General features: G+C 36.1%; 1 protein-coding gene and 1 pseudogene across 1 annotated transcript in view; both read right to left on the minus strand.

The window, feature by feature from the left end:
- Positions 1-20,917, minus strand: part of BRIP1 (BRCA1 interacting helicase 1) — a 167,512-nt gene that overhangs the window by 127,950 nt on the left and 18,645 nt on the right. The window contains exons 4-6 of the mRNA XM_044921824.1: positions 16,108-16,139; positions 8,235-8,629; positions 306-398 (exon numbers count right to left, since the gene is read on the minus strand). Coding sequence (XP_044777759.1) covers positions 306-398; positions 8,235-8,629; positions 16,108-16,139 — 520 coding nt within the window. The remainder of the gene's footprint in view (positions 1-305; positions 399-8,234; positions 8,630-16,107; positions 16,140-20,917) is intronic.
- Positions 8,018-8,870, minus strand: LOC110592923 (annotated as a pseudogene).

Raw genomic sequence — 20,917 nt, forward strand, 5'->3', positions numbered from 1 at the left:
TTGAAGTTTCCATTTAATGGATTTGGTACAATCATATTTAATATAGAAAAAAAACTGAATGTGGTAGGAGAACAGAGGCTTCAAAAAGACATTTATTTAGCACCAAAAGAGAATTATTTGTACCAAAATCACCTACTTCCAATTCTGTAAGAAAACTAGAGAAAGAACACTAAAAACAGTCATGGCAGGAAGTCATAATATCCTCCAATCCAATTAATAGGCTAACACTTTATGGTCTCTCTCTGAAAACACTTTGACCTAGCCGTCTTGAAACAATAAATGAACAAAATAAAATAATGTTGTACCTTCCATTAAGTATTTCTCCTGCTAACAAGCTATCAGGTTTGTCTTTCAAAGGGATATTTTCCTTTTGATTTTGACCTTTGAATTTACAGAGACTGCATTAGGAAATGGAGAATAAATTAAAAAGTATTCACTTTCATCCAACGTATCTGAATGTCAAGAAAGATAAAACATATAGGCTCCCCAAAACCTGTAATCTCTAAGACCTGAAAGTAGCTACATTGAGTGGCAGAGCCAAGCCCTTTAAGAGATGGCTGCTTCTCCTATAGAAACTGTCTAGAGTCCTTTTACTTCAACAAAAGACAAGAAGTAACACCAAACCAACCCAAATAACACCAAAATTCCATTATCATTTAAAGAGAAAAAACAAACCAAACAAACAAACAAAAACTATAAGGGCACCTAGCTGGTTCAATCAGTGGAGCATGCGACTCGATCTCAGAGTCATGAGTTCAAGCTCCACGTTGGGTAGGCTCCATGCCCTACCCATGCCCAAGGAGAAACACAAGAGATGCATGTGGGCGAGACACTATATTCTTTCAATATGTAGGAGTCAATTGTTTAAAATACATTTCAAATCTACAATAGTCAAACTGTTCTTAGAAGGTCAGCAACCAAGGATTTTAGAAAATTCTCTTCATGTCTAACAATTTCTATCTATTCTCCCTCTTGTCGATGATATAGAAATATATATCTAAATTTTTGAAAGAATGAAGAAAGATTATAAGATTTGATCTTGAAAGACCAAATTCTGAGTCCTTGTCACTATTCCTTTCAGAAAGTTGTAAGTTCAAGTAGAATAAGATACAATGTCAAGGTCTAAAGTTTCATAATTTTCTCCAACCTTTCCCCACAAAAACAACAACATAAAAATTTCTATGCCTAGGGGTGCCTGGATGGCTCAGTCGGTTAAGAGTCTGCCTTCTGGTCGGGTCATGATCCTGGAGTCCGGAGATCGAGCCCTGCATCGAGCCCTGCCATCAGGCTCCCTGCTCAGCAGGGAGTCTGCTTCTCCCTGTGCCCCTCACCCCACATGCGCTCTCTCTTTCTCACTCACTCGCTCGCTCTCTCAAATAAATAAAATCTTAAAAAAATACATTAAAAAAATTACTATGCCTAAATAGTTGAAAAATAAAAATGAGCATGGTGACTAAACACATTTAAAAATGGAAAATAACAAAGGATATTGTTGTATTGTCAGAGAAGTTACTATGCTAAGTCAAAAATCAGGTAACCTTCTAAAAGGAGACTCTGAATTGAATTCTAAACACAGACATAAAAGGTTATATTTATGTGAAAAATAAGTATATAAAAAAGTAAAGAGGAAAAAAGACCAAAAGAAGTTAATTTGTAGGAAATAAAGGGAAAACTAGGTCCATGAAATAATTACATACTTTTCTAAAACCTTCCACATGTGCATGTATTGTCTTTCAACCACACTGCAAATTCCTTGAGGACAGAAACTATGTCTTACATTTCTTTATATAACTCATTCAGAAACATGGTGTTTTGCACATGACTATAACTTAAATTTTTTTTAATTGAAAGACTGTGACTTATGTCCCCAAGCCAAGTACTATACATGTACAACACTGTATTTATCCAACAGATGCATAACTGATGTCCTAATTTGAAGTTCTTCACATATCAAAAAGTTACTTCAAAATAAAAAGGTTAGCTTCTAAAAGAAAAAGTGCAGGGCAATCTGTTATTTTCAAGGCCAAAAAGAAAAATCATCTTGTTATGCTAATATCTGGGCCACTTTATAGTTGTGAGCAACAAACACATATCCTGATATAGTCATTGTTAATTATAGTGATCATTTATTAAGACTGTCCCTGTGCTAAACACTTTATATGTTCTATCTCATTCATTCAAGAAATATTAGAATTCCTGATAGATCAAACCAAGCAGAAGATAATGACAAGTGTCACCTTATCTCATTGACAATGCTTCACTCTTGTTGTACAAAGCAGTTTTTGGAGCTTATCAATACCAGTTTCACTCATGAATTACAGAACTGTTTAAAGTTAGTACTCTAGGGCGCCTGGGTGGCTCAGTTGGTTAAGCGACTGCTTTCGGCTCAGGTCATGATCCTGGAGTCCCGGGATCGAGTCCCACATCGGGCTCCCTGCTCAGCAGGGAGTCTGCTTCTCCCTCTGCCCTCTTCCCTCTCGTGCTCTCTGTCTCTCATTCTCTCTCTCTCAATTAAAAAAAAAAAAAAAAAATCTTTAAAGTTAGTACTCTAAGTGCATTATTTACTGAATGCAATTACAAAATATTCCTAAAGGTAAGGTATAAAATTTAGTTCAAAAAAAACTATTTTAACTTATTATTAGTTGATATTTAAATCAAATATTTTCTAACAAGATTTACATTATGTTCCTCAAGAAAAAGAAACCCCAAAACTCTCAATTAAGAGACTGTTAAAGCACACATCAACAAACTTTTTCTGTAAAGGGCCAGAAAGTAAGTATTTTATGTTTTGTGATAAATAAGGTATCTGGCCCTGTATAGGAAAATATGTTTATGATCCCAATGTGGGGAAGGATTTCTTAAACAATACACCAAAAACACAATGACTGAAAACACAATCTTGTTAAGATGTAAAATTTCTATTTAAAATGGCACTCCCCTTCATTTAAAAAAAAAAAAAAAAAAAAAGGGAAAAAGGCAGCAGCACAGACTAAGTGAAGATAGCATATACCCAAAGACCAGTATCTGTAACATATGAAGAATTCCAACAAATCAATTTTAAAAGACAAATCCAATAGATGGCCCAGAACAAGACAGAAGAGAAAAGCTGAAAGGCCAATAAACATCAGAAAAGATATATAATTTAATGCTCAACCTCATTACTAAGTAGGAAAATGCAAATTAAAATCATAATTCAATTTTGTTTCCCATCCATCAGATACGGTGTTAGAGAAGATATGAAGCAACTCTCACACACTGCTGACCCAGGTAGAAAGTGGCACATCCACTTTGTAGAGGAAACTGTTGATCTAGTGAATCAAAGATACGTAGACATTCTGACCCAGCATGACTCTGTAAAGTATACATTATAAAGAAACTCTTGCACATTAAGACAGATACAGTAGGGATATTCTTTGCAGCATTGTTTTAATAGTGAGGAAAACAAGCTAAATGTATCAAAAAAAGAATGGATAAATAAATTGCGGGGTTTTTTCTCAATCAATAGAATACTACCCATAATGAAAAAAATAAAAACCAGAGTTGCATGCATCAACATAAACATCAAAAAAACAATGTTGAGCAGACCAAGTGTAACTTAAATAAAATTTTATTCTCCACATAAAATTCCAAACAAACTGATGATAGGAATAAAACTATAAAACTTTAGGTACAGAATTAGGAACCCCGACTGTAGTAGATAATCTTTGGAGCTAAGGATTGTAGTGGACAATATATCTGAAAAATGCTAAAAAGTACTTCAAAAGAAACCTAGCATAACAAATACAGTCTATTCTGGTTCTTCCTCAGCTGCTTATGAAAGCAGATAGCTTTCATCTTAATACCTCCTGACCAAAATGTTTCAACCTAATTTATTAGGAAATATGTTCTTAATTTAGGGTCCATGAACTGTTACAGAAGAGAGGGTTTGAGATCACCCAGAAACTACAGACACAATTTTGTGTGCATTTCCAGAAAGTAAGTCCAAACTTTCCTCAGGTGCTCAAGAAGACTGGACTGTGACTTACTGGGTGAGGGCTTTCTTCCAGAATTTATGTCTGATTTTATAATGAAAATCAAATGAAAACAGCATTTTCTTTACAACCAACTTGGCGAGACACATTTGTTCTGTAGAAGAATAAACAAGTTCAGAGTCCAAAGAAGACAATTTTACAAAGGTTTCTCCACTGCCTGTAAATTCATTTATCTTTTGTTTGTTAATTACCTAATATTAACATAATTCTAAAACACCTAGTTTATTGCCATTGTTTATTTTTAACTCCATTTTACAGATAAAAAAAATAAAATCTAAAAGAGTTCCTCAAGTTGTTATAAATACATGATAACTTTGTGGAAAAGTTGGAATTCATAAACTTAAACCTCAAAACAAAGACTGTTTAACAGGCTCATTTTCATCTACCATTTAATTTGGCAAAAAAGCAAAATACTACCCTTTTTAATTTCAGAATGCATGCACATAAAAAGCTAGTGGTAAAAAGCCAATGAAGGTAGAATTATACTATGATCTTCGAGACACAAAAAAGAGGGTTTATTGTTAATCTTTATCAACCAACTGCTGTTGTCTAAGCCATCCAAACAGGTACTGACTGCCTGTTGTGCAAAATCTCACATAAGCACACACTCTAGTAAGATAGCAAAAGTGACATAACTATACCTTCTCAACTGTTCTTTTTAAAAAATTCAAACAGTAGTACTCTACTGCCAGTTCCATGATTAAACTGCACAAAGCAGCTGTTTATCCACTCACAGCAACCAGCAGGTGAACCTGATTCAATATTTATCACAGGCTTTCACAGATCACTGCTAACCAAGCAAACGTTTTAATTAAGCTGGAACTTGCTTCAAAGAGCTCATTCAAGATGTCAATCAGCAGGTAAGGGATCAGATACAGTGTCAGGTGAGAGTGTGTAATACAAATCCACAACTTTCTTCATCCCATCGCTGTAAATTAGCCTGCTCTAAAGTTCAGACTCTGATTGTAACAGACTGCCAGTCTCCTGGAATGTGTAACTGAAGTCACTCAAATTCTATTGTGAAGGTTGTAAGCAATATGTTAAACTGCAATGGGCTAGCACATTAAGACAGATCCTTTTCACGGTTGTTTTTTGATACCGTAAGTGTTTGTTACCCTACTCTCCACTTACTGTTTACTTTCTTGCCTGGTGTAAATGGGAATTCCTTAACACAGTTGCCCCAGTTTCTGAAAAGTTTATGTTTCAGTAGAATTAATCAAAAAAGATCCAAAGCAGTAAAACTTTTTACCTAAATTTATAACAATTATATTCTATAAAAATTCTCATTTTAAGAATAAACACATGTTAAAAATGACCAAACCTATAAAGCAAAAATTCTCTTGGTTTAACAGCACTTTACACAGAAGTGCCTATAGCAACAAGTCTCAAAGTATAGTAAGTCACACTGGCCAACTTCATGAGACATACCTGGGGTGTTTATAACAAAAAAAAGAAAAGAAAAAATAAATCAAAGAGTATGAGGGGAAAAGGGAAAGCTCTTCCTTACAGAATATCAGCTAAAAATTGTATGTAAACAGAATTTTTAAAATCACCATTTTGCAACTCTCATGTAATTCCTGATTCCTGAAAGCTACCTAAATGGATGCTAAAATCATTGAGTGTAAAGTTGTTGGGGAACAAGATATTCATACATCCTCCAAAAATCACCCCACAGATTACTTATTTTTTTTTTTTAAAGATTTTATTTATTTATTTGACAGAGAGAGATACAGCGAGAGAGGGAACACAAGCAGGGGGAGTGGGAGAGGGAGAAGCAGGCTTCCTGCCAAGCAGGGAGCCCGATGCGGGGCTCGATCCCAGCACCCTGGGATCATGACCTGCGCCGAAGGCAGACACTTAACGACTGAGCCACCCAGGCGCCCCCCCCACAGATTACTTATTAACAGCAAAAGAAAAATGTGCCTTTATCATGGACACCAGTTTAACCAAATGGTCAAATGATACAGTGGTCAGACAAACTGGCATCAATGTACCTCTTTGATGTGGTATTAGAAAAATACTTATCTGCTCTTCTTGAACAAAACTACATGATTATGAAATCCAAATAATCAGACATGAATCAAATAGAACCCAGGAATAAAGGAAATGTGGTAAAAAGATGTATTATTTGGTTGGTGAAAATTAATCCAACTGCACACTTACGTATTTTTCAAACTTCCTTCAGTGAACTTTTTAAAATGAGAAAACAAAGCTATCCTGTGACATCACTTTCTCCTATATAATTGACCAAAATGTTACAAGCAAAACCTACACAAAATAGAGATTTTGACTCTTTCATGAGCATTAAAAAAGGGATAACTTATTATCAATATACAAGCCTCTAAAGCAGCAGTACCCGATAGAATTTTCTGTGATGACAGAACGCTTTGTATCTGCACTATTCAGTACACTTGACACTAACTACTACATGAGGCTAGTGAGTACTTGAAATGTGCTTAGTGCAACTAAGGAACTACATTTTTATTAATTTAAATAGTTACATGTGGCTAGCAGCTACCATATCAATGTAGATTTAAAATACTACAACAGGTTCTAAATTTAATCTGAAAAATGAACTAGTGAGAATAACCAAAAAGTATTTAGAAAGGAAGATAGGCAAGAATGGTATTTTTTTTTTTAAAGATTTTATTTATTTATTTGAGAGAGAGAATGAGAGAGAGAGCACATGAGAGGGGGGAGGGTCAGAGGGAGAAGCAGACTCCCCGCCGAGCAGGGAGCCCGATGCGGGACTCGATCCCGGGACTCCAGGATCATGACCCGAGCCGAAGGCAGTCGCTTAACCAACTGAGCCACCCAGGCGCCCAAGAATGGTATTTTTATATATGCAAGAATTTAGTATACATGATAAAGATGTTGTGCTAGGCACCTCTTTAGACATGTGTCCAACCCTATATTCTTTTTTTTTTTTAGATTTTATTTATTTATTTGAAAGAGAGAGAGGGCAAGCAGGGGGAGGGAGAGGGACAGGCAGACTGCACTGAGTGCACAGCCGAAAGGGGCTACATCTCACAACCCCAGCCGAAATCAAGAGTCAGACACTTAAGAGTCAGACACTTAACCGACTGAGCCACCCAGGTGCCCCAACCCTATCTTCTTTTTTTTTTTTTTTAAGATTTTATTTATTTATTTGACAGAGACAGAGATAATGAGAGCAGGAACACAAGCAGCGGGAGTGGGAGAGGGAGAAGCAGGCTTCCTGCCGAGCAGGGAGCCCGATGTGGGACTCGATCCCAGGACCCTGGGATCATGACCCGAGCCGAAGGCAGACGCTTAACGACTGAGCCACCCAGGCGCCCAGCCAACCCTATATTCTTTTTTTTTTTTAAAGTAACAATTTTAATTGCTGCTTATTAAAGCAATTTTTTAATAAACATTTCTATCATATTTAAAAGGTCAAGTTCATTCAACTAAGAACCGATCAGAATATGTGACAACCCCAAATCTAATTTTTTAAATCTAATTTTCCGGTCAAGAAATTAAAGCAAGGTTATCCGTATAAAGATACAATCCTAAAGATCATAAGCCTTGACCTGGAGAAGGCTATGCAGAACTGGTGGGGAAAAAAACAACTTATTTATAGTTTTCCAGCGAAAGTTCTAAGTTTTGTTTTTTGTTTTTTTTACCTCTGCATCACTGCATTTCTATTTATATTAAAAGGTGCTAGAATGTTTCAATTTGTATCTTCTGATTCTGTAAGTCCCTCTATAGTTACCCACAGAAGTTACTACATTTATAAATACCAAAGATGTAACAATTCTCAAATTTTCTAGATTACTCCAATAAAATATTTTAAGTTTTCCTATGATTTGACTATCTGTATTGTCTCTGTAACAAAGCTCGGGGCCGGCATTATAGATACATAAACATAACAGTCAAAAAAAAAAATCCACTTTCCTGAACTTTATTGAAGAAAAAGCAATGATGGTAAATCTCGAGAACAGAGTCAATTTTCTAGGATTCTTCCCTTGAAAATGTGACATTTGATTTCCAAACACATGCCAGAGCGTACATGGTTCCCAATGGTACTAAGGAGGTGAGAAGCTGAAATCCTAAAATGTTCATCTTCCAACTTTCCCCAGTCTGTGGTCTGTCTTTGGATCAGCAATAATTGCCTGAACAGCTACTATGGCTTCATTAATTTTTGTCTGTAGCTCTCAGAGCTCTTCTATATGCAGCAATCACAGAATTTGAGCAGCTTCATTAAGAACTGCATCTCCTGTGTCAAAACCAAGAATATGTTTGTCTAAAGCAACAGGCAAGCCCTCTTTCGTTTGATTTGCTTTAGCAACTGCATCCTGGGTCAGGTGCTCCTGGACCAAAATGCGAATTGCCTTAAGCATTACCAGGTAATCATCATGATGCTGAATCTGAAGAAGGTTAGCCAAAGCCATTACACCAGCCTTAAAATCAGGATTATTTACATCCAAGTTGATCAATGGCTCTGCATTTTTAGCTGCATTGTCAGCATTTTTTGTATTATCAGGTACCAAGTCCTTGTATTTTTCAGCATTATCTCCATATTCAAGTCTAACAGCTAAACCAAGAAGCCAGTCAATTGCTTCTTGTCGATCTTGAATCTTGAAAGGACAGTTTACATCTTTCAGATACTTTTCAAAGAACTTGGGCTAGTCACTGCTGTGGATGTTTCTTAAATTACCTGTCTTCAATCTTGTAGTGTCTGATTTTCTGGTCTTCAAGCCAAACAATAAAGTTTCTAAATTCTGTTTCATCTTTGCAGTTGAAGCCAGCCGGGTTGTGGTAGTCGAGGGCCGTCAGCTTGCGTTGGAACATGGTCCCCGCGTCTCGCTCTGGTCCCCCGGACTTTGGCCGGGAGAGGACAGGCGAGGAGGAGCCCCAACCCTATATTCTTAAAAGAGTTTATCATCTATAGCCCTTGCTAAAAAGGTGGACCTAATAACACATGACCACACCCAAAATACTCCCATGCATAGCAAGACCGGTAAGACTCATTTTCCAAGAACTTGTATTTGGGTCATTTAGATTAACTATAGAGAGTAGACAAGAACATTTCATAAGACTTCAAGGTTTCCATTCTGAGATGTCATGGTAAATTCATATGACAGAGAAAAAAAATGAGAGAATTCTGCAAAGAGAGGCAAAGAAGACAAACTTGAGGCCCTGAAGAGAACCTAAAAACTTTTGAGTTCCAATAAGGGCAACTGTATTTCTTGCTTGACCTTATTTTGAATGGGCTTCTACTTCTTCAAAAGAAATCATTCTTTTTATTTTTTTTAAAGATTTTATTTATTTATTATTTGATAGAGACAGCGAGAGAGGGAACACAAGCAGGGGAGTGGGAGAGGGAGAAGCAGGCCTCCCACCAAGCAGGGAGCCCGATGTGGGGCTCGATCCCAGGACCCCGGGATCATGACCTGAGCCGAAGGCAGATGCTTAACGACTGAGCCACCCAGGTGCCCCTCAAAAGAAATTATTCTTGATTGACAGTTGAAATGATCAAAGTAATAACACGAGACTTTCCCTAAGTTGAAGAAGTCTCTGAGTCTTCAATATAATAAAACCCACTAAATAACTAGCATAGTGAAAGACAGTGACTCTCACCTAAATATCCAGCCACAGACTATAAACATAAATTATAGAACAGCCACTCAACAAAATGCAATGTAGTCATTAAAAGTGATGCAGAAGAATATTAAGTGACATGCAAACATGATCCTGATCCATTATTATAAAGAAAGATAATTGGGGGGCGCCTGGGTGGCTCAGTTGGTTAAGCGACTGCCTTCGGCTCAGGTCATGATCCTGGAGTCCCAGGATCGAGTCGCACATCGGGCTCCCTGCTCGGCAGGGAGTCTGCTTCTCCCTCTGACCCTCCCCCATCTCATGCTCTCTCTCTATCTCATTCTCTCTCTCAAATAAATATATAAAATCTTTAATAAAAAAAAAAAGATAATTGGGGATGCCTGGGTAACTCAGTCAGTTAAGTGACTGACTCTTGGTTTCGGCTCAGGTCATGATCTCAGAGTCCTGAGATCAAGCCCCACTTCGGGCTCTGCATTAAGTGGGGAATATGCTTGAGAATTCTCTCTCTCTCCCTCTTCTTCTGCCCCTCCTCCTACACACACACACTTGCGTGCGCTCTCTATCTCCCTAAATAAATAATCTTTTAAAAAAGAGAGAAATAATTGGACACTATTTGTCTCCTGAAGGATGCAACAGTAAGCATATATCACTTTGCGTTAGTCTTGAAAAACAAAATACAAGGGCAAAATCAAACCTGAATCTAATTCAACCTCTAAATCTAACTACCATTACTAGAAATCTGGGGATAAAGCACTATCTTAAATGATACCATGAGGATAAATTCAAACAAATCCTGAATATAAAAAATCCTACAAGACAAATGATGCAGTTTTTTTCAACAAATAAATGGCATCTGTCTTAAAAGAAATGTCATGCAACTTCCTTGTTTAGATTCTGGTTTTTAAAAAGCCAATTCTAAAACATTTTTTAAACTATCAAAAACAATTGTTAACAGACTGGGTATTAGACAAACAATTACTGTTCATTTTCTAAACCACAGTAATATTATCTTTAAAATGTCATTGCTATATTTTTAAAAGTCAATAGCTGTTAGAAATAAATGCTAAATTATGCATGGGTAAATATATGTAAAGTCTAATAGTTGCTTTAAAATATTCCAGTCCCTCAGCCCCAAATTGGGTATAGAGATTATTTTTAAAAATAATGTTGCTGGAGTGGTGGGGGGTGGGAGGGATGGGGTGGCTGGGTGATAGACATTGGGGAGGGCATGTGCTATGGTGAGCGCTGTGAATTGTTTAAGACTGTTGAATCACAGACCTGTATCTCTGAAACAAATAATACATTATATGTTTAGGAAAAAAAAAAGAAGATAGTAGGAAGGGAAAAATGAATGGGGGGAAATTGGAGGGGGAGATGAACCATATGAGACTATGGACTCAGAAACAAACTGAGCGTTCTAGAGGGGAAGGGGGTAGGGGGAGGGGTTAGCCTGGTGATGGGTATTAAAGAGGGACGTATTGAATGGAGCACTGTGTGTTATATGCAAACAATGAATCATGGAACACTACATCAAAAAGTAATGATGTAATTAATGTATGGCGATTAACATAACATAATAAAATTTTAAAAAATTAAATTAAATTTAAAAAATTTTAAAAAATAATAAATAAATAAATAAATAAATAAAAAAAAAAAATAAAAGCAGCCCCTTTTGGGGCCCCTGGCTGGCTGGCTCAGTTGGTGGAGCATGCAACTTTTGATCTTGGGGTTGTGAGTTCAAGCCCCATGTTAGATGTAGAGATTACTTAAAAATAAAACTTTAAAAAAAAAGTTCCAGTTCCTCACTCTTTCCTCTTCTCATCCCTCTCAAAAAAAAAAAAAAAAAAGGCAAAAGGTAAATAAAACAAATAGGGGAGGTAAATGGCAAAATATTAATAATTATAAAAGCTGAGTAATGTGCACAAGGAGGTTCATTATATGGTTCTCTGCTTTGTGTATGAAATTTCCTTAATATTTTTAAAGTAAGGAAAATTTACAAATTCTTTTTCTTTTTTTAAGGTTTTATTTATTTATTTGAGAGAGAGAGAGAAAGATAGCAACAGAAAGCATGAGCAGGGGGAGTGGGAGAGGGAGGAGCAGGCTCCCGGCTGAGCAGGGAGCCTGACACGGGGCTCAATCCCAGGACCCTGGAATCATGACCTGAGCCGAAGGCAGACATTTAACTGACTGAGCCACCCAAGTGCCCCTACAAATTCCTTTTTATAAAACAAGTACAACATTGATCCTAAAGCAAATCTGGATAAACCTTTTCTAACCAAAAATATGAAGAGATCAAGATCACTGATACATGAATATTGTTAACAATGAATTCTAAATGTAATAGGAAATAGGATTCTTATACATGTGTGTATACACACACACACACACACACACACAACACCAAAAAGCCAAGAACAAAAGATAATTCAGTGTTAGGATCTATTAATGTAGTTAACATATTAAAAAATAAAATGTGAAAAATCATATTCATATCCATAGTTTAATATTTATTCTTTTTTTTTTAAGATTTTATTTATTTATTTGACAGAGAGATAGAGAGAGAGTACAAGTAGGCAGAGAGGCAGGCAGAGGGAGAGGGAGAAGCAGGCTCTCCGCTGAGCAGGGAGCCCGATGCAGGGCTCGATCCCAGGACCCTGGGATCATGACCTGAGCTGAAGGCAGCCACCCAACCCACTGAGCCACCCAGGTGCCCCTTAATATTCATTTTTGATGAAAATGCTGAATAAAATGATTCTTCTCAACTATGACAAAAATTATATGTAAAATTAATATATAATTAAATCTATAATTTACATATAAATATAACTTGTATAATTTAACATATTTATATATTTACAGATATGACTTACATATAATTTTTAAAAGCCACTTTCATGCTTAATGAAGAAACCCTAGAAGCATTCCCAGTAATGTCTCAAAGAAGACAATGATGACCATTACTTCCCAATGTACCTGGGACAATCTCAGTTTATATCTGTTGTTTCAGCTTCATTATTAATAATGCCCCCCACCACCTTGATTCCCAAAAGTGTCCTATTCTGGACAATAAATATGATTCTTCTGTTACTACTATTACACTTAACATTGGAAATATTATATAAAATTGCAAAGGAGATAAAATGATCACTATTTACAGAAAATATGATTATATAGTTGGAAAACCTGAGAAAATTTATTGCAACTATTAAAATAAAAGAATTCATTGATATGGCTTGGTAAAAAAACATAGTAAATGTAGTTCAGTAAAAAGAAAGACAGAAATCAGTAATCTTCATATAAAACCATAACAAATTAGAAAATGTAATTGAAGAACAAAATCCCAATTACATAGAAATAAAAGATAAATTCCCCAGGAATCAACTTAAAAATATATTGAAGTAGTAACAGGATGTATTAATTAGATGGGGCAAATCCTTTCACAACCTGTATGTTTATCAAATCATCAAGATGTATACTTTATCTTAGAATTTTATTTATCAATTACACCTCATTAAACCTGAAAAAAAAAATTAAGAAAACTTTAAACACTACTGAAGGAAATTAAAAAAAAAAAAACCAACAAAGCAAATGGATACAGAGCATGGTCTTAAATAGAAAGACAACATCATAAAGAACACAACTCTCTTCCAAATAATCTATAAAATATACCAAGAATTTATTTTTAGCTAGATAGTCTAATTCCAAAATACATCTGTAAATATAAACAAGAATAGATAAACAGGTAATAAGGAGGAACTAGACACATAAAATATTAATGAGTACAATAATCAAAACAGTGTGGAGGGATGGAAAAGAAAATAAAGTCCAGAAGCAGAACCAGATACATTAGGAATCTAGAACATCATGAAGTCATAAAAGTTACATTTCAAATTAGTAGGGAAAAGAACTATCAATAAATGATGTTGGAATAACTGGGTAGCAATCCAAGGGAAAGAAAAAGTTGTGTTCATATCTCATACTATTCACCAGAATAAACTTCAGATTTAAATATAACAATATTTTTTTGAAAAATGTTTAAATCACCTGAGTGAGAAAGGTCTTTCTAAGTGTGACCAAAACCCAAAGACCATAAAAGACTGATAAATTCAACTACATAAAATAAAAATTTCCTGCATGATCAAAATCATTATAAAAAAGTCAAAAGACCAATAACTACTAAAGAAAAAAAAGATCTTTGCAATTCAAAACACAAAGATCTAATTTAATATTGAAGAACCCTGTAAAATAGTAAGAAAAAGACGAAAAACCTAACTGACAAAAGGAATAATTTGATATTTGAAAAGATACTCAACCTCACTCATAACTTATTTGCAAGAGTGGTTAACATGTATACGTGTGTGCCTGAGTATTATGTGTAATTTACCTTTATAATATATATATACACACACACTACATAAATATAATATATATACTTTTAGAATACTAAAATATATATTTTATATATATATATTTGATTTTAGTATTCTGGTAGGATTCATAAAAAAACAGTAACAATTGCCTCTGGGGTGGGAAACAAAATGGCTGAGAAATCGGGTGTGGGAGACTTTTTAAATATACACCCTTTTGTTCTTCTTCAATTTTATACCATAAGCATATATACTTCTCAAGGATAGATAAATAAAACGTAAATTAAAAAATTAAAATACCAAATTGTCTTCTTCTGGCACTACAGACACACCCCTATAATGTTGAAACTATGTATCGAGAAGTTGGATATACTGACATCACCATTTCATTCTTAACAGAGAATGAAGACTTAATGATCATTACTAGTAGAAATAATCAACAACAACAAAAAATCTCACACTGGCTAAAACAGCACAAGATAAAACTTACTACTGACTAAAAATTAAGAAAAGAACCAATTATTTGACAAAATTATGACTGGCGAAACATCACCTAGAAATACTGAATATGTTAGAAATCAATAGCCTAAAAAAAGGAACTAAGTGGCAGAAGCCATAATCAATAAAAAGTTGACAAAGCTGAAAAAAATTTGATGAATGAAATGTCTTCCCCTGTAAACATTTAAAATAGTAAATTATAAAAAAAAGAAAAGACAGGGGCGCCTGGGTGGCTCAGTCATTAAGCATCTGCCTACAGCTCAGGTCATGATCCCAGGGTCCTGGGATCTAGCCCCACATGGGGCTCCCTGCTCTGCAGGAAGCCTGCTTTTCCCTCTCCCACTCCCCCTGCTGTGTTCCCTCTCTCACTGTGTCTCTCTCTGTCAAATGAATAAAATCTTTAAAAGAAAAGACAGTAACAGAAGAAATATTATTAATTAACAACTAGACTATGATAATGGCAGTCTGATTTTTTTTCCCTTGCTTCTTTATACTCTCTGGTGTTTCTTGAATTGTTTATAATGAATAAATACCATTTTTACAAAAAGATTTTTTAAAAATACACATAAAAGAAAATAAATACTGAGCAGAGAGACTACCAAAGAGAATGGTCTCCAACTATATTATTATTCACTATTTCTCCTTGCAATTCTATTAGTTTTTGCCTCATATAGTCTAATGTTATTATTTCTTCTTGGAGAACTGGCCGCTTTATCACTATGCAATGCCCTTCTTTACCTCTGATAACTTTCCTTTCTTTAAAATCTCCTTTGTCTGATATTAATGTAGCTACTTCTGCTTACTTTTGATTAGTTATTAGCATGGCATATTTTCCTCTATCCATTTACTCTTAGTCTATATGTATCTTTATATTTAAAGTTGAGCTTCTTGTACACAACATACAGTTTTATGATCCCCTCTGTCAATCTCTTGGGTATGGTTTTAGATACAACACCAACAGCACAATCCATTAAAGAAATAACTGATAAGCTAGACTAGGAGAAATATTTGCAAAAGATACATCTGATAAACAACTATTAGTCAAAATATACAAAGAACTCTTTAAACTTAAGAAAAAGGCAAACAACCCAATTAAAAATGAGTTTTTTTAACCTTTTATTTTTTTTAAAGATTTTATTTATTTATTTGAGAGAGAGAGAGAGCCCAAGCAGAGGGGAGGGGCAGTGGGAGAGGGAGAAGCAGACTCCTCATTGAGCAGGGAGCCTGATGAGCGGCTAAATCCCAGGACCCCAAGATTATAACCTGAGACAGAAGGCAGATGCTTAACCGACTGAGTCACCCAGGTGCCCCTAACCCTTTAGACCTCATTAGACACTTCACCAAAGAAAATATACAGATGGAAAATAAGCATATGAAGATATGCTTACATCATATATCAGGGAAATGCAAATTAAAATGAGATACCACTACACACATAATTAGAATGGCCAAATCCAGAACACTGCCAATACCAAATGCTGATGAGAATGTGGAACAACAGGTACTCTCATTTATTGCCGGTGAAATACAAAATGGTATAGCCACAATGGAAGACAATTTGGCAATTTCTTACAAAGCTAAACATACTCTTACCATAAGATCCAGCCATCATACTCCCTGGTATTTACCTGGAAGAGCTGAAAACATGTCCACACAAAACCTGCACAAAGATGTTTATAGCCACTTTATTCATACAAAACTTGGAAGCAACCAAGATATACTTCAGCAGGTGAATGAATAAGCAAACCGTGGTACATCCAGACAATGGAATATCATTCAGCAGTAAAAAGAACTGAGCTTTCAAGCCATGAAAAAAGAGGAACCTTAAAAGCATATTACTAAGAAGAAGCCAAACCAAAGGCTACATACTATATGACTCCAACTATATATAACATTCCAGGAAAGGTCAAACTATGGAGACAGGAAAAAGATCAGAGGTTGCCAGGAGTTTTCAGGGAAGATAGGAAGTGATAGGTGGACCACAAAAAATTGTAAAAATACTCAGTATGACCTCATAATGACGGATACATGTGTGAATACACTTGTCCAAACCCACTTAATATACAACACCAAGAGTGAACTGTAAATAAACTATGGACTTTAGGTGATTAGGATGTGCTGATGTACTTTCATTAACTGTAATAAATGCACCATTCTGGTGGGGGATGTTGATAATGGGGTGGCCATGCATGTTGGCAGGGGCAGGGCATATATGGGAAATCTCTGTACTTTCTCTTCAATTTTGCTGTGATCCTTAAACTGCCCTACAAAAATAAAATCTCAATAAAAATACTAAAATTTAAAAAATATAACTGGGGGTGCTGGGTGGCACAGTCTGTTAAACATCGTCTCTTGGTTTCAGCTCAGGTTGTGATCGCAGAGTTGCAAAATCAAGCCCCATGTCAGGCTCAGTGCTCAGTGTGGAGTCTGGTTGAGATTCTCTCTCCCTCTCCCTCTGCCCCTCCTACTTATGTTCTCTCTCTTTCTAAAATTAATAAATATTTTAAAAATATAACTGATGATTTGAAAAAAGTAATAAAATACTGTGTGGTTCAAGTAAAATATATAACAAAAGCTGCACAAAAGATGAGGGTGGAAATGAAAGTATAGTGGTAGAAGGTTCTTATACATCATATGTGAAATAAAAATTTTAAAGTACATTGATAAATTTAAGATGTAAATTATAAATCTGAGAGTAACACCAAAACAGATATAGCTAAGAAAGCAATGGTGGAGAAAAGACGGAATCCTAAAAACATGTTCAATTAGTTAAAAAGAAAGCAGAAAAGAAAGAAAAGGAGAATAAAAAACAGATGGGGCAAAGAGAAAACATACAGCAACCATACTGATAATTACATTAAATGTAAATCATGTAAACGTTCCAATTAAAAGGCAGAAGTTGTCCAATTGGGGAAAAAAAGGAAGATTCAACTATGTATAAGAAATCCATTTTAAATGTAAAGACACACATGGGTTAAAAATAGAAGGATGAAAAAATACTTAAACATAAAAAGCTAGAGTGGCAGGGCGCCTGGGTGGCTCAGTCATTAAGTATCTGCCTTCGGCTCAGGTCATGATCCCAGGATCCAGGGATCAAGCCCCACACTGGGCTCCCTGCTCAGCGGGAAGCCTGCTTCTCCCTCTCCCACTCCCCCGGCTTGTGTTCCTGCTCTCGCTCTCTCTCTCTCTCTGTCAAATAAATAAAATCTTTAAAAAAAAAAAAAAGCTAGAGTGGCTATATTAATATTAAACAAAGTAGATTTCAGAACAGACTTTCCTAATGACAGATGGGTTAACTCATCAGGAAGACATAATCTTTTTTTTTTTTTTTAAAGATTTTTATTTATTTATTTGAGAGAGAGAGCACAGGAGAGGGTGGAGGGTCAGAGGGAGAAGCAGACTCCCTGCAAAGCAGGGAGCCCGATGCGGAACTCGATCCAGGAACTCTAGGATCATGACCTGAGCTGAAGGCAGTCCCTTAACCAACTGAGCCACCCAGGCGCCCCAGGAAGACATAATCTTAAATGTATATACCACTAATAACAAAACTTAAAATCTAAGACATAAAAATTGATAGAACTGAAAGCAGCAGCAAATACACAATTATAAGGCCTTCAGCACTCTTCTCTAATTTATAAATAGACCCAAAAAATCAATAATACAGAAGACATAAACATAATCAGCCAGACTGACCTGACATTTATAGACTACAATAAGTGAGCAGTAGTCTATGAACGAATACATATTCTCACCAAGAACTCAGAGCATTTACCAATAGATTGTTAAAACTAAAAACATATAGAATATGTTCTCTAAACTCACAAAATTAAATTAGAAATCAATAAGAGAAAAATATCTGTGGAAAAAACACCTACTTAGTATGTTTATTTAGACTTGTAAATGAATCTTGGGTCAGAGAAGAATCACAAGGAAAATTAGAAAAAAAAAAAAAGTAACCTGGGGCACCTGGGTGGCTCAGTTGGTTAAGCGACTGCCTTCGGCTCAGGTCATGATCTCAGGGTCCTGGGATCGAGCCCCGCATCTGGCTCCCTGCTCAGCGGGAAGCCTGCTTTTCCCTCTCCCACTCCCCCTGCTTGTGTTCCCCCTCTTGCTGTCTCTCTCTCTGTCAAATAAATAAATAAAATCTAAAAAAAAAAAGTAACCTAACATCAAAATCTGTGTGATACAGATAAAGTAGTGCTTAGAGGGAAATGTATAACTTTCAATGGCTGCCTTAGAAGGGAAAAAAAAAAGGTCCAAAATCAATTATCTAAGCTTAAACCTCAAGAAATTAGAAAAAGGGCAAACTAAATCCAAAATAAAACAAAGGAAATAAAGATAAAAGCAGAAATCAACCCAGTAGAAAATGGAAAAACATAAGAGAAAATGGAAAAGACTAAGTTGTTTTTTAGAGATAATAAAACTTACGTCTGCCTACGTTGATCATAAAAGAGAAAAACAAATTATGAATATCAGAAAAGAAGAGGCATATCACTAAAGATCCTGCAAACATTTATTTTTAATTTTTTTATTGTTATGTTAATCCCCATACATTACATCATTAGTTTTAGATGTAGTGTTCCATGATTCATTGTTTGTGCATAACACCCAGTGCTCCATGCAGAACGTGCCCTCTTTAATACCCATCACCAGGCTAACCCATCCTCCCACCCCCTCCCCTCTAGAACCCTCAGTTTGTTTTTCAGAGTCCATTGTCTCTCATGGTTCATCTACCCCTTCGATTTCCCCCCCTTCATTCTTCCCTTCCTGCTACATTCTTCTTTTTTTTTTTTCGTTCTTAACATATATTGCATTATTTGTTTCAGAGGTACAGATCTGAGATTCAACAGTCTTGCACAATTCACAACGCTTACCAAAGCACATACCCTCCCCAGTGTCCATCACCCAGTCACCCCATCCCTCCCCCCGCCCCCCACTCCAGCAACCCTCAGTTTGTTTCCCGAGATCAAGAATTCCTCTTATCAGTGAGGTCATATGATACATGTCTTTCTCTGTTGCAAACATTTTTTTTTTTAAAGATTTTATTTATTTATTTGACAGAGAGAGACACAGCGAGAGAGGGAACACAAGCAGGGGGAGTGGGAGAGGGAGAAGCAGGCTCCCCGCAGAGCAGGGAGCCCGATACGGGACTCGATCCCAGGACCCCGGGATCATGACCTGAGCTGAAGGCAGTCGCCTAACAAACTGAGCCACCCAGGCGCCCACAAACATTTTTTAAAGAGAATATTTTGAGCAGTATGCCAATAAATTAAAAAACTTGAATGAAATGGACAAATTTCTTGAAAAATACTAATTACCAATTCAAGAAGCAAGAGAAAATCTGAATATTTATTTTAAGAATTAAATGTGTAGGGGCGCCTGGGTGGCTCAGTCAGTTAAGTGTCCGACTCTTGATTTCAGCTCAGGTCATGATCTCAGGGTCCTGGGATCGAGTTCTGCTTCAGGCTCCATGCTCAGTGTGGAGCCTGCTCAGGATTCTCTCTCTCCTTCTCCCTCTGCCCCGCCCCCCAACCCCCACTCCTCTTCTCTCCCTGGCTCTCTAAAATAAAAGATTTTTTTATTTATTTGACAGAAAGAGAGACACAGCGAGAGAGGGTACACAAGCAGGAGTGGGAGAGGGAGAAAACAGGCTTCCCGCCAAGCAGGGAGCCCAACGCAGGGCTCAATCCCAGGACCCTGGGATCATGACCTGAGCCGAAGGCAGACACTTAACAATTGAGCCACCCAGGCGCCCTATAGAAAAAAACTTTCTTAACCTGATAAAAGACGTTTATAAAACACCGATGACAAATGTCCTATTTAATGGTGAAAGAGTAAATGAATGCTTTCGCTCCAAGATGTGAACAAGGCAAGGATATCCACCCTCAATACTCCAATTCAACTTTGTACTATATATCCTAGCCACTGCAGTAAGGCAAGAAAATATATTAAGAGCCAAACATTATAAAAGAAGTAAAATATTTACCAGAGAATATAAATGTACAATTCTGTGTACTTACAAAGTCCCACAAAATTTCCAACATCAAGTAGAACCAAAAAGTCATTTAGCAAAGTTGCAGGTTACATGGTCAATACACAAAAATGAACTCTATTTCTATAATAAAAACACGTAACTGGAAAATAAAATTCAAAGTGGAATCATACAAGATTTGTTCTTTTAGTGTCTGGCTTGTTTCTCTTAGCATAATCTCTTCAGGGTTCATCTATGTGGCAGCACATGTCAGAATTTCCTTCCTTTTTAAGGCTAAATATTCCATAGTATGCATATACCACATTTGTTTATCCATTCATCTCTCAAAGGACACCTAAGTTGTTTCTACTATTTGGCTATTATGAATAATGCTGCTACGAATATTGGTGTACAAGTATATGTTTCAGTATCTGCTGGATATATACCAAGAAATGAAACTGTTGGAA

The sequence above is a fragment of the Neomonachus schauinslandi genome, chromosome 15 (genome assembly GCF_002201575.2).
Source record: "Neomonachus schauinslandi chromosome 15, ASM220157v2, whole genome shotgun sequence".
NCBI classification, from domain to species: Eukaryota; Metazoa; Chordata; class Mammalia; order Carnivora; family Phocidae; genus Neomonachus; species Neomonachus schauinslandi.